This window comes from Miscanthus floridulus, chromosome 9 (genome assembly GCF_019320115.1).
Source record: "Miscanthus floridulus cultivar M001 chromosome 9, ASM1932011v1, whole genome shotgun sequence".
NCBI classification, from domain to species: domain Eukaryota; kingdom Viridiplantae; phylum Streptophyta; class Magnoliopsida; order Poales; family Poaceae; genus Miscanthus; species Miscanthus floridulus.
Genome location: NC_089588.1, coordinates 15,350,033 through 15,366,878, shown reverse-complemented (window position 1 = coordinate 15,366,878; position 16,846 = coordinate 15,350,033). Strand labels below are relative to the sequence as shown.

The following is a 16,846-nucleotide window of genomic DNA, read 5'->3' as shown; positions in this document are numbered from 1 at the left end:
CGTAGGGGAACCTCAGAACCGGCTAGGGTTAGGTCAAAAGCCCTGAATGCAATGGGGAATCAGTGCACTGCAATTTGATCTAGGTCACAATTGAAAAGATCAAGATTGAAAATGTCTTGCCTTACCAATCAAGGAGGTAGGGTAAGGGTTGGATCAATGGCCTTGAGAGCCCCTCGGTCTTGACTCTGGCGTCGCAGACACGCGAGAGGCGGGTGGTGAGGCTCGACAGAGAGTTCCTCAGCGGTGACACGGTGGCGAGCGAGGCTGGCGCAAGGAGCAACAGCATGGGGGTTACGGCAGCGTGGCGAGCTTGGGCGCGGGAGATGCGCGGGCTCGGGATGGAGCTGCGGTGGCACGGCGTGGCTGGGGCACGGCTGCTGTCGGCGAAGGCACGGGACTGAGGTGGCGCGGCAACCTTGAGCGTGGGAGCGGCAGAGGTGGTGGCAATGACGATTAGGGTTAGGCCAAAACAAAACGCGAAGGCCACGGTTATATGAGGGTCCCAAACACGACAGAGAAGGAAATGGAAAAGAGCCCTGAAGCCGCACGAGATCCACTGACCGGACGCTCCGGTGGTAGCGACCGGACGCTACCACCCAGCGTCCGGTCGATTCTAGAGAGGTCCAATCCCTCTGGAATCGGGACCAGACGCGTTCGGTGGTCCATGACCGGATGCTGGGCAGCAGCGTCCGGTGCACCTTTTTCAGCAAGTCTTCAAAGTGCCTTGCGCTGCCTGTTCCTAATCAAGTCCCAACTTGAATAAGATCCAAATAAACACCAATTGGGACTGATGTGAGTGACCTCTCTCAAACCCTCATATTTTTCAAAATATTTTTCCTTAGGCTATAATTCTTTAAAAAAAATAGGCAACAAGAGGGCAAATAGAACAAAACGACAAACCAACATACATGCATATGCAATACTTGTAAGTAAATCTAGTTTCTTATCAAGTTTGATCCAAGGTTAAGCTTCTTCACACACTTTTCGACGGTTATCTTAACCATGTTAGACAAGTCCTATATGCATTGCCAAAAAAAATAAAATATGTTGTATATTACAATGAATGCAAGGGACAACACAGGCTCAATTTTTAGTGAAGTTGCTAAAGTCAAGTACATTGAGCTCATTCTGCAATCTACAAAATGTAGCCTCATCTAGCGGTTTAGTGAAGATATCCGCTAATTGATCTTTGGTTCTTACACCTTCTAGTGATATATCATTTTTAGCAACATGATCTCATAGAAAGTGATGGCGGATATCTATGTGCTTGGTGTGAGAGTGTTGAACCAGATTATTTGCAAGTTTTACCATACTTTCATTGTCGCACAAAAGAGGTACCTTTTCTAGAACTACACCATAGTCTAGCAAAGTTTGTTTTATGTATAAAATTTATGCACAACAAGCACCCACGGCAATGTATTCCGCTTCGGCGGTGGACAAAGCCACACTATTTTATTTCTTGGAGGACCAAAACACAAGTGATCTACCAAGCAAATGGCACCCTCTGAATGTGCTCTTTCTATCAACTTTGCATCCAGCGTAGTCCGAATCGGAATAGCCAATTAATTCAAATAAAGCTCCTTTGGGATATCAAAGGCCAATGCTTGGTGTGAGCTTAAGATACCTAAGGATTCTTTTTACGACAATTAAATGTATTTCCTTAGGACTAGCTTGAAATCTAGCACACATACACACACTAAACATGATGTCGAGCCTAGATGCGGTTAAATATAATAAGCTACCAATCATAGAACGGTAGAGAGTTTGATCAACCGAGTTACCTCCCTCATCTAGGTCGAGATGTCCATTGATAGGCATTGGTGTCTTGATTGGCTTACATTCATCCATTTTGAATCTCTTGAGAAGATATTTTATGTATTTCTCTTGAGAGATGAAGATGTCTTCTTTCATTTGCTTGACTTGAAAACCAAGAAAGAATGTAAGCTCACCAATCATTGACATCTCGAACTCCTTCGACATCAATTCACTAAATTCTTTGCATGAGTCTTCATTTGATGATCCAAAGATGATATCATCAACATATACTTGACAAATGAAGATATGCCCATCAAGCTTCTTGATGAATAGTGTGGTATCGACCTTCCCAATGGTGAAGTCCTTCTCAATGAGGAAGTCCTGAAGGCGCTCATACCAAGCTCTTGGGGCTTGCTTAAGCCCATATAGTGCCTTGGACAACCTATAAATATGATTAGGATATCTAGGGTCTTCAAACCCAGAAGGTTGATCAACATAGACTAGTTCATTAATAAAGCCATTTAAAAATGCACTTTTCACATTCATTTGATATAGTTTCATTTCATGATGTGATGCATATGCAAGTAGGATACGGATGGCTTCTAATCTTGCAACCGGTGCAAAGGTCTCCCCAAAATCCAAACCTTCAACTTGAGAGAACCTCTTTGCAACTAGTCTTGCCTTGTTCCTCACAACTACACCTTGATCATCTTGCTTGTTGCGGAACACCCACTTTATTCCAATGACTCTTGCATCTTTTGATCACTCTTCAAGAGTCCAAACTTCATTGCGAGTAAAGTTGTTCAACTCTTCATGCATGGCATTGATCCAATCCAGATCCTTAAGAGCTTCTTCAACCTTGGTAGGCTCATAGCAAGAGACAAAAGAGTGATGAACAATAAATGAAGTAAGTTTTTGAGATCGAGTCATTACACCCTTTGATGGACTCCCTATGATGAGATCTTGTGGATGATTTTATAGGAGAGGTGTATTTCTTCTATTGACCACTTGAGGAGGAGGTTATGGGGCATCAATATCTTGTGCTTGTACCACCATTTGTTTATGGGAGATATGAGTATCTTTATTTTTTACTCTTCTATCTTTTTCATCATCTTGTGGTACACTTGATGAAGAAGGTTGGTTAATGACTTATATATTATCTTCATCATCTTTTGGCTTGATGTCTTCCACCGGAATATTCTTCACAGCCTCCCTCAATGGTTCATCACCTACATCATCAAGATTCTCATATGCTCCTTGGGAGCCGTTAGATTCATTAAATTCCACATCATATGTTTCTTCAACCAAACCGGTGGCATAATTAAATACTCTATATGCTTTGGACTTCAATGAGTAACCAATAAGAAAACCTATATCACAACATCTTTAGAACTTCCCTAGGTATTGCCGCTTCTTGTAGATGTAGCATTTGCAACCAAACACCCTAAAGAAGAAGATGTCTGGCTTCTTCCCATTGAGCAACTCATAAGGTGTCTTGCCAAGGAATTTTTGAAGGAATAGGCGGTTGGATGCATAACATGCGGTGTTGATTGCTTCCGCCCATAGAGCTTCGGAGGTGTTGTACTCATCTAGCATTATCCTTGCAAGAGTGATTAAGGTCCAGTTTTTCCTCTCAACTACACTATTTTATTGAGGAGTATAAGTTGCGAAGACTTCATGTTTGGTTCCAACTTTATCACAATAGGCTTTAATATTTGTGTTGTCAAATTCTTTGCTATTATCACTTCTAATCTTCTTGAGCTTTACTTCAAATTCATTTTGAGCTCTCTTGGCAAACTTCTTGAAGCAAGATACAACTTTGGATTTGTCATGAAGAAAGAACACCCATGTATACCTTGAATAGTCATCCACAATCACAAGACAATAGAGATTTCCTCCCAAGCTCTTGTATGTTGTTGGTCCAAATAAATCCATATGTAGGAGTTCTAGCACTCTTGTGGTTGACATGAAAGCTTTGGTTGGATGAGTGTTTGCAACTTGCTTGCCGGCTTGACATGCACTACAAAGCTTGTCCTTCTCAAACTTCACATCCTTCAACCCTCTCACCAAATCATTCTTCATGAGCTTCTTGAGTGAGCTCATCCCAACATAAGCTAGTCTTCTATGCCATAGCCACCCCAAGTGTTGTTTTGGTAAATATGCAAGTCTTCAAGTTTGCATCTTCGAAGGTGAAGTCAACTAGATATAAGTTGTTGTATCTAAATTCATTGAATATCACTTGATTGTCATCTACCTTGGATACAACAACCTCCTTCTCGGTGAACAAGCATTGAAAGCCAAGATCACACAATTGCCTAACGGATAGCAAGTTGAAGCTCAATAAAGCAACATAGAGCACATTGGAGATGGAATGATCATTTGATATTGTCACTTTGCCCAATCCTTTAACCTTGCCCTTTAAATTTATCTCCAAATGTTATTTTCTCTTGTCCATCTACCTCTTCATCTAGTGAGGTGAACATACGAGGATCACCGGTCATATGTTGAGTGCAACCACTATCAATAACCCAATAACTCCCACTGGTCTTGTAGTTCACCTACACACATGAGATTCAAACTTTAGGAATCCAAACTTGTTGAGGACTCTTCACCTTCTCAACAAGTGACTTAGCCACCTAAATCTTCTTAGGCATACTCTTGTTGGGGGTCCTAAGAACATGACTTTTATCTTTCCACTTGAATCTTTTCTAAACATGTAGTGAGCATTGAAAGCAAAGGGTCTAGCATGCTTGGGCAAGGGTTGTGGCGGTGGAGTTTGACATTCATGAGCAAAGTGGCCTTCTTGTCCATACTCAAAACATCTCTTTACCTTTGGCTTTGGCTTTGATTGTTGTTGTTGAGCTTGAGCCTTCTTCTCTACACTTGCCACATATCCAATGCCATTTTAGCGTCCGATCGTAGATTCTCTTCTCTAGAACCTCACTGGAGTCGACTGGACGCTGCCTTTCAGCGTTCGATCACTTTACCTCTTTAGCGTCCGATCACACCGAACGCAGACTGCTGATCAAATGAACTGACCGGACCCTGCGGCCAGTGTCCGGTCACACCGGGGCCAGCGTCCGATCAGCATTTGACCCTCCATTCACTTCCAACTTTCGATCATATGTGAATGAAGTTTGCTCCAAAGGATCTTAGGCATTTATAGGAGCTACCTAGAGCTAGTTTAAACAAGTGTGCACCACACCTAACTCACTAGACTTAACTAGGTCAAGCTACCCGTCCATACCCCCCTTAATAGTACGGCCAAAGAAAAAACAAAGTCCTAAACTACTCTAAGTGTCTCTCTAACTCCAATCGACACTTAGAACTAGTCATCCTTAACCTTGCCGTCTATCCTTTAAAAATCGAAACGATTTCCATCGTAGGGGCATGACCATTTCGATTGCCCAATCAATCACCATTACTATGACCTAACTCAATTGCCTCTGCAAAACACACGTTAGTCATAGTAATCTTGTATTGACATTAATCACCGAAATTCAACTAGGGGCCTAGATGCTTTCAAGGCCCACTCATCAGTCTTCCCTACTATCTTCCTCCCTCTCTGTCTTCTGCATCTCCAGCGACCGCGGCGCAGTAGCCCCCTCCCTCTCTATCTTCTCCATCTCTGACTGGCGCCGGCCATGCTGACTTTAGCACGTCGCAGCACGCCCCTAGATCCACCCGCTTGCTCCGGTCACCTAACAGTGGGAGCGCACCCCGCCTGCTCCACGCGCTCGCCTAGCGGCAGTGTAGTAGCGACATGGTGGCTTGCTCGCCGTCGTGCTCACCTGGCGACAGTGCATCAGCGGCGCGGTGGCCCACCCGCGTGCTCACCTGGCGGTAGCGCAGCAGCCTACACACGCGCGCTTGTCGACCATGGGGCTAAGGGCTGGGCTAGATGTTGCTCGACCGGGGGACGGGGCTCCGGCCAGCTAGACCAGGGCAGGCGACCTGTGGCCCGCGGTGCGGCGCGCTAGACCCGCAGCGGCGCTGTGCCGGCCTACGAGCGGGATACGATGGAGGCGGGGGGTCGAGCAGGGCGATGCGCTCGGCTGGCGGCAATGCTGTCCAAGGGCTAGCGCCGCTACAGGGTACGGCGGTGGCTCAACTGCGGCAAGGGAGCAGCGGAAGTTGGAGGCACGCTGGCCGTGCGGGAACATGGTGGCTCGTGACGTAGATTGGAGGGGCAGCCGGGAACGAGGAAGAAAGTGGATGGGAGAGGGATGACAAGTGGGCCCAATGCGTCATAGAGTGGGACAGAGGGCGACTAGTAGGAACAAAAGTGTCCATACGAAAGTATGTCAGGGGCTGTTTGGTTCCTATAGGAAAATTTTAGTCCATATCCCATCGGATGTTTGGACACATGCATTGAGTATTAAATATAGACGAAAAAAATAACTAATTGCACAGATTGTGACTAATTTGCGAGATGAATTTTTAAGCCTAATTAGTCCATGATTTGACAATGTGGTGCTACAGTAATATATGTGCTAATGACGGATTAATTAGGCTTAATAAATTCGTCTCGTAAATTAGTCTCTATCTATGTAATTAGTTTTATAATTAACTCATATTTAGTTCTCCTAAATAGCATCCGAACGTCCAATGTGACATGGACTAAAATTTAGTCCGTGGAACCAAACACCCCCTTAGCTTTAGGATGCCTGAAAGTGGGCCCAATACGCTTTCGGTGTACATAATTGGTCTGTTCGGAAGGTCATAAACGATCGTGGATTATTTACTATTGGCTGGTTTGGTGTGAGAGAAAAACACTGTTCCCGACTAAAAATTTACGATCGTTTACGAGCAAGCGAACAGGCTGAATGGCGTATTTCAAAGTACGAAACAATTGTAATGGCATTGACATAGTTTCGGAAATAGTAAGGGTGTGTTTTAAAAAAACGGCGAAGTAATAACGACACAGATCCGATTAAAAAAAAAAGTAGGTCTTCCACTCTTCCTCCACTCGGCAGATTTCACTGACTCGCACCGGCGGTCTCTGCCTCCTCCGCAGGCCGCCGCCATGCCGCACCTCGTCCGCGAGCGGCTCTACTTCGGCGACATCAAAGACGCCATCGCCGCGCTCACGGAGTCGTCCCCCACGCCGGACTTCACCCACGTCCTCTCCGTGGTCAGCTCCGCCTCCATCTCCTTCATCACCGACTGCCGCCCGGGCCTCGCGATCCCCACCGAGGAGGTCCGCCGCGTCGTAGCCGGCGAGGAGGGCGCGCCACCGGCCGCCGCGGTGCCCCCCGGGACGCTGATGCGGGTGGTGGAGCGCGCCGGGCCCGGGCTGCGGGTCACGCGCATGGCCGTGCCGCTGCGGGACACCGAGGAGGAGGATCTGCTCGACCGCCTCGACCCCTGCCTTGATTTCATCGATGAGGGCAGGAAGGTCGGGAATGTCCTCGTCCATTGCTTTGCTGGAGTGTCGAGGAGGTAGGCGTCTGGAGCGTTGCCATTTTCTGATTTCGTTTTGTGGGTAAAGTTAGGATTTCTATTTCGGAACAGTCATGTTTAGCAATGGAATTAGGTTCGGCATGGTAGTAGTGGCATAGCAGTTCGAATTTGATTTGAAGGTGTGAAATTTGACCAAACCAATTGGTAGCGCGATGACACTGAATGTTTGGGAATTGTGACACAAACCACTTGGAGCAGGCTGCTGACTGCTTCACAATTCAGAATCGGAATTGGACTTACCTATGTAGCGTTTCTATTTAGTAAATTGATTTGCACAAACCTGTTCACTTGTAATACTGTCAACTCCTTTTTGCATCTTTGTATATTTATTCATAATTTATGTCAAACTTACTGCAGCGCTTCCATCATTGTTGCTTATCTTATGAGATCAGAACAGAAATCTCTTGAAGGTCTGAACTCTCTTTTCCTGGAAAGAGAACATCTATCTTTTCATCTCCTATACTTGAATTTTACTCATGTTGCCTTTTTTTCTTCCCAGATGCATTAGAAGCTTTGAAGGAGATTTCTGAGTCGGCGTGCCCGAATGATGGTTTTCTTGACCAGGTGAGATTTGCTCATGATCTGCTGGCAGCAATGCAGCATATGAACTCCTGTAATGTTTGTTGCTTAGCTGAACATTCTGTGCCCTGCAGCTGAAATTGTTTGAAGAAATGGGCTTCAAAGTTGATACTTCAAGTCCTTTGTACAAGAGATTCCGCTTAAAATTATTAGGTTAGTCCTGATCCATTTTGGTTAAAGTGGTGTTTACTAGTTGTCGTGACATAATTTCGAGTTAATAGGCATTCTCCACTTTTCGCGGGGTATTCTCTATGTTTTATTTGTTTGGTCGCTCCTTGACTACTCTCACTAAAAATAGTGCAAGTTAGTTTCACATGTGTGGTTTAGATAGACCAATAGACCAGATACATGCTTTCAAAGGAAACTTGCTGGCACTGATCGTGAAATGTCTTCCTTATGAATTTCAATGGTGCACAATTGGCAATTGATAGAAAATCATTTTGTGTTCCAGAGCGATCCCTGATTCACGGTGCAGAGTATTCAAATGTTTTTTTCCTGATAATTTGTCTCGTGACCAGCGAGTTCCTACCTGCACTTATGTATCAATAAATATGAAGTGTTGTACGGTTAGGACTTTGGATATGTAGCTGCACCTGAAATAAATAAAAATGTGTTTCAGTATTTTTCCCTCTCAAAATAAAAATAGTCAAAATGGTCGATTGATCAGTCTTAATCTGATAGAAGTTCGAGCATTCAACAATACTATCAGTTCATCAAATAGAATTGGCCATTAGCAGATAGTAATCCTTATTCAATATGGAGCAGTTGTACTCTTTGCCAATCTTTTATCATGAGATTTTTCTTCCTATGCTAGGTTGTTACTCAGAAATCTGTTTGCTGCATGGTCATGAACATTCTTGATTTTTTTTTGCAAGTACAAAAGTACCTTTTAATTTCAATTTATTTCAACAAACATGTATTCTGTAACCTAGCATGTGTTTCCTTTCGCAGGTCAATCCTATAAATTTGGGGAGAAAATAGGCAGCTATATGTTTGAAGATGACCCTGGCCTTGCTCCGCAGTCTGGCTCTTGTCAAGATTCTTCAAAGGTTGAGCAACGTAAAACAGCTTACCGCTGCAGGAAATGCAGGAGAGTTATTGCTGTAGAGGACAATGTTGTAAGTCATGTTCCTGGTGAGGGTGAATCTTGCTTTGATTGGAACCGAAGGAAGAGTGGTCATCCATACAACAACAAAGAACAAGATTGCTCATCTTTGTTTGTCGAACCTCTGAAATGGATGACTCCAGGTAGGCTGTTGTTATTACCTTCCTCTTGGAGTATGAATCTGTATGGCCCATGAAATAGTTATTTGTGTTGCGGAAAAAAAATATCATAGAAGCCTTGCACATATGGTTGTTTCCCATTGAATATAATATATTTTCATGATTTGATGCTTATAGGTCATCTTATAATAACTGAAACCTGAATAAGTGAATATACTTGATGTTTGAGCAGTTGTACACCTGTTTGGTCTTAGTAGCGATTTTATTGCCCCATCCTTTTGTTAACTAAACCTTACATGGTTTCACCTGCCTTTGTTCACCTAGCAGTAGAAGACGGTGCTTTGGAAGGAAAGCTATCATGCATCCACTGCGGAGCTCGGTTGGGATACTTCAACTGGGCAGGAATACAGTGCAACTGTGGCAGCTGGGTTACTCCTGCCTTCCAAATTGTCAAGAGCAAAGTTGATATCAGCACCATCTAGACCTCGGGTATAGGACCCCTACCATCGGCAAGTTTGAGAGACGAGGAGCATGGCACTACTGGCGCCTGTCGGCTAAATATTTTGTGTACAATATGAACTATACAGAATACAGTGAAGCAATAGCATCTTGTATGTTTTTCCATTGCTGATCAGAAGCTGTGTGCAGCAAACACCGTGTATTACGGACTTGCTGATGTAACAAGTTGCGTTGATGTCGGTGATCTATATGGCTGGAAATGGATCGAATACAATTTGAGCAGAGAAAGGCACACGTTAGTGTCTATATTCTTTCAGTGTATTCAAATGCGTGCCCAATATGAATAGTCTTTCATTCCTTTTTCAAGGTGCACATGTATCTTATTAAGATCCAAACATTTTGTGATGTGCAACCACCTAGTCTAACAGCTCTCAGATTTCCTTGCTACCTTCGTTTTGTTGGATTCATTTCTCATTCCTCTCAATGTACTGAACTATGATCATGAGTTTATTTTCATGCATCAAATTTAAAACCTGTCTAGCAGCGCAATATGCACACATAATTTTTCTATTTGAAAACATCTGAGTATTTTGGTAAAAATGAAGTACTCCATTTATCCGAAAAAAGAGTGTAATCTAGATTTGAACTAAGTCAAATTTGTTTAACTAAGTATATAGAAAATAGTACAATATTTATGTCTTATCTACTATTTTAATATATTCCGTGGTTAATCTGACGAACTTATCTCATGTTATAAATGTTATTAGTATTTTTTTTGTAAATTTAGTCATATTTAAAATTGTTTGACCTTACTGAAAAACGAGGATTGCATTTTTTTTATACGGAGGAAGTACTTTCGGATGCTAAAAAGGTCGGTGTACAATGCAGATTTGAAAACGGAAATGATTAGTGCAGGCGTGCAGATATATATCGGTAACAGAATCGGCAGGGTAGGGGGCCATCTGAGCCGTCCAGATAGGTACTTCTCGAGCCTTCGCCCTTCGCCCTTCGCCGAGACGGCGAGACCCGCCGTCCTCCCTGCTCCCGCTCGGCGACCTCTCTTCTCCTGCCGCCGCGCGCCCCTCTCCGGCCACCCGCCTCCGCATTCATCCCCCGCCGCCGGCGCCGGTTTCCATGAACTAGCATCCCCTTCCTTCGCACCCACCCGCTTCCTCCTCCCCCTCCTCTTCTGGCTTGGGTGCCCATGGAGACCAGCGGTGCGGCCGCCACCGAGGTCGGCTGGTACGTGCTCGGCCCGAACCAGGAGGGCGTAGGACCCTACGCGCTTGCTGAGCTTCGAGGTGACTGCTTCCTTCACCCTCTCCCTGGCAATTTAATGCGTTTCAAGTTGAGTTTTCTCTGTGAGGTCGTCCTTAGGGTTCAGTCTGTCCTGAATCAAGCTTCTTGCCCATTTTATTCTTGTTTCTCTGAAGTTTAGTTATCGGGATGATTATCTCGCCGAGAAGGTTTCGTTTCCACGCTTTTGAAGTCGAATAGTTCTGTTCCTACTTTTCCCCCAAATAATATTCTGAATGAAACAAATGTTGCTCCCTTTGCAGAACATTTTGCAAACGGTTATCTCAATGAGAGCACAATGCTCTGGGCAGAAGGGAGGAAGGAATGGATGTCACTCTCGTCCATCCCTGAATTACAATCTGCAGTCACATCAAAGGATCAATCTAAACAAGGTTATATGTTATTGCCTTGTAGCCTTGTACTGTACCTGTAATGGAAATTTTGTAAGGTTTTCTCATCATTGAACTTCTGTGCAGATGCTCCAGCTGCTGATGATGATTTTGAGAAATTTCAGAAGGAGGTTACCGAGGCCGAGGCAGAGGTGGACCAGCAAGATGATGAGCGGCCAGCAACCCCACCAGATGGAGAGGAAGAATTTACTGATGATGATGGCACCATTTACAAATGGGACCGTACTTTGAGGGCATGGGTTCCTCAAGTAAGTACTGATAATCTGTCGTTTCCATCCCTAGATAAATAAACTGCTTAGATCCATCAGTTGATTGCATGACATTCCACCATTGAATTCATGAAAGTCTCCTGAACTTAGAGCCTTGGGTCTTCTGTACTTTCTTTATGAATTATCAGTATAGATCATCTGACAAAAACTTGTGTTGGATGTGGTACATGTCATTTCTTCAAATTATCTATCACTATGTGGTACAACGGACTAATGGAAAGTATCACCCGCCACTTAGTAAACTCAGAAATTCTTGTTAAACTATTTATCATTTGAAGGATTGTACTAGTTTGGGAATTAATACTTGGAGAACATTTAGTATTCTCACTCACATAAGATTTGCAAGAGCTTTAATTGACCTGAGCCCTGTTCTTTACTGAGTTATGTTCTAAAAAAAACTCGACCTGTGCGCGCGTGGGGGGTGGGGGGGGGGGGGGGGGGGGGGTTATGACGGCCCCTGGGTATTTTGTTAAGAAGAAGACCTTCTCACATAGGCCTAGAAAACCCCTGAAATAGTCTTTACTGAGTTATGTTCCCAAACAGTCTGTCTCATAACCTTGAAGACTGAAGCCATCTATTCATATAAATCAACCTTTCTTTATTCTAGAGCATACCAGCTCATTGGTTTCTTGCGTTTCACCATGATACTTGTAGTTTGCTTAAGATTGAAGACACCAATGGGTGTGTTAGTTTTCGCCTTGTTTGGAAGTTTCAATACAAGAAGAAACAACTATATTCTGTCCCACCAAATACTAAGTTGTGGTTTAGTTGCTAATGTACTTAGAATTGCTTTGATCTATTGGTGATGTTGGCAATAATAATGGTATATACATTGGGAGTTTTTCATTACATTTCACGTTCAGCTGTATTCTTTTGAGGAAAAACAACTCACCTTCTTAATACTGTTTTTCCTCATCATTTTTTACAATTTCCTCTTCATGTATGTCTTTATAGAATGATGCATCTGGTAGCAAGGAAAATTATGCTGTTGAAGAGATGACTTTTGCACTTGAGGAAGAAGTATTTCAGGCACCAGATATCCTGGGTCCTTCTGCACTAGAAGAAATCAACACTCTATCTGAAAGCAAAAACAAAGGATCAGATAAAGCAGAAACGAGAGGAGACAAGAAGCGGAAATCTTCTGAGAAGCCAGCTGAGAAAAAGGTATAGTTATCAAGTCTTCCTGGAGTTCTTTATAAGTTTGTGCATGTTGATTCTAGTCTTCATGTAACCTATTGAACTTCTGTGGTAGGAAGCTAACAAACCTCCGGACAGTTGGTTTGATCTCAAAGTCAACACACATGTCTATGTAAATGGTTTGCCTGATGATGTGACAGTGGAGGAGGTAAATTGCTTCTATCAACTAATTCTACATTTCATTTCTCTTATGGAGAACATTTTGTTGAATGACCATGTAACAAATTCTTAATTAATTGGTTATTTAAAAGTATTTGTTCCGAACTTCTGATGCTGGATTTCTTTTGCAGATTGTGGAGGTATTTTCCAAGTGTGGAATAATAAAGGAGGTATGCTTTGTCTGCTGTGTTGCAGAGACAAAATTGTTGTGCTGTATCATTCATTCTTGATGTTGTTTTGATTTTTCTCACCTGTGAAAAGAATTAGTTTTGTCAGTATTTGGACTAATATATAGTATTCATCTGAGAATGTAACTAATTGGAATACTGGCAAAGGAACTTTGTAATTTAACTTATCAGAATCTTGGGACCTTGAATTAATTATGTCAAGGCTGTTCATTATTGCAAACTGTTCAACTCAGCAATTATGTATTTTACTGTCTAACCAAGCATTTAACGAATTTCAGCTGTCCTTGCAGCATGCATTATAATACTAGATATTTGTACAGCTATCCATTGGTCATCATAGATGGATAGTATTAATTGTTGAAATGTTGCGGATGCCTTAAATAAACTGAAAAAATTACAATATTTATGTGATATTTTATTTCGAGTAGGTATTGCTGCTCTTATTAATAATATGTTATAAAAGCATACGGTTGTGCTGTGACATTTATATTTCTTTCCTGAACTTTAAAGCATTTAGACACCTTTAAAAAATGCTGATAATTCATAATACAGGACCCAGAGACTAAAAAGCCACGGGTGAAGATCTATACTGATAAGGAAACTGGCAGGAAGAAGGGTGATGCCTTGGTGACATATTTCAAGGTATCACCTTGTTAAATTTCTCAGATTATTTGGACTCATTACGCATTTCTTTTCACGTGCCTTCTTTTTCCAACAATTCAGGATCCTTCTGTAGCTCTAGCGGTTCAATTGTTGGATGGGACATCATTCCGTCCTGGTGGTAAGACTCCTATGTCTGTAAGTCCAGCCAAATTTGAGCAGAAAGGTATTGTTTCGTTATGCTAAAACCAAATAGGCAAATACTCTATGTGCCATCAGCTTCAAAACTTGTCACTGATGCCATCACATGTGTTTCAGGTGATGTTTTCATTTCAAAGAAAACTGACAAGCAAAAGAAAAGGAAGATCAAAAAGGTCGAAGACAAAATGCTTGGATGGGGTAATTTGGATTGCTGTTTTTGGTAGTTGTTTTAAATAATATAGCTGGTTCAAGAATAGGGTCTAATTTCATTTGTTTTCTTGATAATTTCCTCTAATTAGGTGGGCATGATGATAAGAAGCTGATGATTCCTACTACAGTAATTTTAAGGCACATGTTCACTCCTGCTGAGTTGAGAGTAAGTACCTGAAATATGCTTGATGCCTCCTGCAATATGTGCTCTTTTTGATCTGAGACAGCGCTTACTTGTACTTGGTTGCACATTAGATCATTCAGATTGTTCATATGAGGTTCATGCTTCATAACAACTTTATTTTCATTCTTATTGGATTAACCAAGAATATCCTGCAGGCTGATGAAGAGCTTCTTTCTGAGCTTGAGACTGATGTTAGAGAGGAATGCATCAAGTTTGGTCCAGTGGATAATGTCAAGGTACACCTAACCCCAGATATATAGCTTTTTGTGAACTTGTCTGGAAAGCAGAATCGACCCACTGCTTTCCGAAACAAACTTTTCACCATTTCAATAATAATGATGAGGTGCATATTTTATACAAAAGAAAATTAAGCCAAATCGCATTGACCAGCCATAATTTGCTTAACTGTTCCTGTTGTATCCTTGTCTGTTTTCCACCAAACCGCTGCAGTTTCATTGATTAATATGCTTGTTGTTTTCTGCATGCAGGTTTGTGAAAATCATCCACATGGTGTCATATTGGTGAAATTCAAAGATAGGAAAGATGGTGCCAAATGCATAGAGAAGATGAACGGCAGATGGTAAGTCAACAACTCAACACACACGATTCTTTCCCCTTTGTTTCTGATGTGGTGATGTTAGCGGGGTGGCTGAAATGGAGTTTTCGGCTTGCGGCCTTGCACCTCCTGTCTGTTTCCAGCACAAACCATTTGGTATATCATTTATTCATTGGCTTTACTGTGAAATGTTGCTGAAAACATATGTGATTAAAAATACCGAGTTACCCTCATAACCGTGCATGTTTGCTTGTCTACACGTAGAAGATTATATAGCATTTGTGCACCTGGATTGATCTGTTCTGATAGCATTTGTTCTCATTTCTTGCCTTGCAGGTTTGCCGGGCGGCAAATCCATGCGAGCGAAGACGATGGCTCTGTTAACCATACTCTTATCCGTGATTACGATGCAGAGGTGTCAAGACTGGATCGATTTGGAGAAGAGTTAGAAGAGTCCACGTAGAGGATATATATACATGGGATTGCCGGCCTTGTATGATAAGATAGCAGCAGGAGAGTAGTTTTGTGTTTTACCTCATTCATAGGTTGGGTCTTTCCACTCCTGATTGACATCAGAAAAAAAAGGGTTATTCGATATCAGTTATCAGCCATGAGCGCGTCGTTTGGTGCTGCAAGTCTGCAACTTAAAGAAGATGCATTATTTCCCATGCTAACATGTCACACCTGCTAGTAAGTAGAACCAGCTTGCAATGCTCGTCTTATCACTAGCAAAGTAGCAGCACACTACTGCTTTGTCAAAGGTGCCGTTTAATGAATGAGAAGTTCATTCAGATACCCCTCCCTATAAAGTGTCGGCATTTTTATCTGAAATGTTGAGATTTTTATATTGTGCATAAACCACTACTAAGCTAGTGCATTGCCTTCCAGTCCGACTGTAATTCTGAAATTACCATATGGCTGCAGTAGTTCTGTCAATTGCTTGACCGCAACAAATCAGCTGACTCCCATCCAGACTCCAAAGCTTGAGCAAAGCCTGGCCAGAGAAACGGCTGGGGTGTCTTTATATTAGCCCTGCTGCTCTGAGATATGTGTATTATACATCATGATAAGTTTGGTTTCTAAGAAATAAACTTGAGTTTGGTCCCGAGTACCAGGAAGGAATGGTGCTTCATTGCTCCTGTGATGAGTTTGGTTAGGAAGTCTGGTTAGTAGTGATGCGCCTACATGTGCGCGTGTGTGGTACCTTACCGCCGGCCAGACGTACCCCTGCGGAGATGCGGATTGACATGCCTACTACTTTGGCGATGACCCATTCAGCACTTCCATTCATGCATGCGCGTGGCCAACTGCTACTACGTACGCGTGTTATACTGGTATACACGCACGCCGCAACGGGAAGGTTGCGTGCGCGTGTGTGGTACCTTGCAAGTATAATATGACTTCATCACGAGAAATGCTCGATTATGAACATGAGCACGCGAAGGGATCCTTAGCCGACTGTGCACTTCTATCTGAACCAATGACTGCTAATTGGCCTCTATTTGCTCTTGTCCCATGTCCCCTATTAATCGATACGAATGCATGCCAACTTTATTTGGTCTTCTCCTTTTTTGTTTCTTAATTTCCATCTCTCCCTTGTGCCCTGTATCTTTTTTGAACCTTGGCTAATAAATTTCAGCAGGGACTAAGGTCCCTCCTGTTTCCTAAAAAAACTTTATTTGGTCTTCGATGGTGGTCGTGCATTATCATGTAAACATATAGTAAAAAGTTCGCCATAGGTGAAATTTTATCATGGATCCGCCACTGTTTACACTTACAGATGGAACTGCGGATGATATGCAGAACTCATAAGAAGTTCCACTCCGGCAAGGCGAAATAACTCTTTCCATAACATGCAGGTAAAGACTTTGTCACGGTCTGAAACGACTGCCGTGGGAAGACCATGGAGCTTATAGATATGCATCATGAACTGTTTGGTGACCGACAAGGCAGTAAATGGATGCTTAAGAGCAACAAAGTGGCTATATTTGGAAAACAAATCTACCACCACCAATATGCAGTCAAAACCATGAGAGTTAGGCAAGCCCTCAACGACCTGCCAGGCAGATGTCAGTGTTTCCAGAGGCTGTAAGAGT

The 16,846-nt window shown here is 42.8% G+C and overlaps 2 protein-coding genes across 3 annotated transcripts; both read left to right on the top strand.

Moving 5' to 3' along the window:
• Positions 1-6,678: 6,678 nt before the first annotated feature.
• LOC136481413 (uncharacterized) lies at positions 6,679-9,796 on the top strand. Of its 2 annotated transcripts, none has more exons than XM_066478761.1 (6): positions 6,679-7,197; positions 7,576-7,628; positions 7,718-7,782; positions 7,872-7,950; positions 8,749-9,045; positions 9,346-9,796. In XM_066478761.1, the coding sequence occupies exons 1-6, from the start codon at positions 6,782-6,784 to the stop codon at positions 9,501-9,503; spliced, it is 1,068 nt and encodes a 355-aa protein (XP_066334858.1). In that variant the 5' UTR covers positions 6,679-6,781; the 3' UTR covers positions 9,504-9,796. The 2 variants fall into 2 exon arrangements, with proteins under 2 accessions (XP_066334858.1, XP_066334859.1); XM_066478762.1 differs by having other exon boundaries at positions 6,684-7,197; positions 9,349-9,796.
• A 635-nt stretch (positions 9,797-10,431) lies between these two features.
• LOC136481412 (splicing factor U2AF-associated protein 2-like) lies at positions 10,432-15,357 on the top strand. The gene is made up of 13 exons (XM_066478760.1): positions 10,432-10,781; positions 11,040-11,168; positions 11,253-11,434; positions 12,410-12,619; positions 12,708-12,800; positions 12,943-12,981; positions 13,552-13,641; positions 13,723-13,825; positions 13,918-13,998; positions 14,100-14,176; positions 14,350-14,430; positions 14,683-14,774; positions 15,087-15,357. The coding sequence occupies exons 1-13, from the start codon at positions 10,685-10,687 to the stop codon at positions 15,211-15,213; spliced, it is 1,401 nt and encodes a 466-aa protein (XP_066334857.1). The 5' UTR covers positions 10,432-10,684; the 3' UTR covers positions 15,214-15,357.
• The last annotated feature ends 1,489 nt before the right edge of the window (positions 15,358-16,846 follow it).

What these genes read in the sequence shown, in the direction of transcription:
- LOC136481413 (XM_066478761.1), top strand. Translation starts at nt 6,782, where the DNA reads ATGCCGCACCTCGTCCGCGAGCGGCTCTACTTCGGCGACATCAAAGAC. An exon ending in AGAACAGAAATCTCTTGAAG is followed by an intron (nt 7,629 to 7,717) that starts GTCTGAACTCTC and finishes TTTTCTTCCCAG; the next exon opens with ATGCATTAGAAGCTTTGAAG. An exon ending in ATGATGGTTTTCTTGACCAG is followed by an intron (nt 7,783 to 7,871) that starts GTGAGATTTGCT and finishes TGTGCCCTGCAG; the next exon opens with CTGAAATTGTTTGAAGAAAT.
- LOC136481412 (XM_066478760.1), top strand. Translation starts at nt 10,685, where the DNA reads ATGGAGACCAGCGGTGCGGCCGCCACCGAGGTCGGCTGGTACGTGCTC. An exon ending in TGAGGGCATGGGTTCCTCAA is followed by an intron (nt 11,435 to 12,409) that starts GTAAGTACTGAT and finishes ATGTCTTTATAG; the next exon opens with AATGATGCATCTGGTAGCAA. An exon ending in AGACAAAATGCTTGGATGGG is followed by an intron (nt 13,999 to 14,099) that starts GTAATTTGGATT and finishes TCCTCTAATTAG; the next exon opens with GTGGGCATGATGATAAGAAG.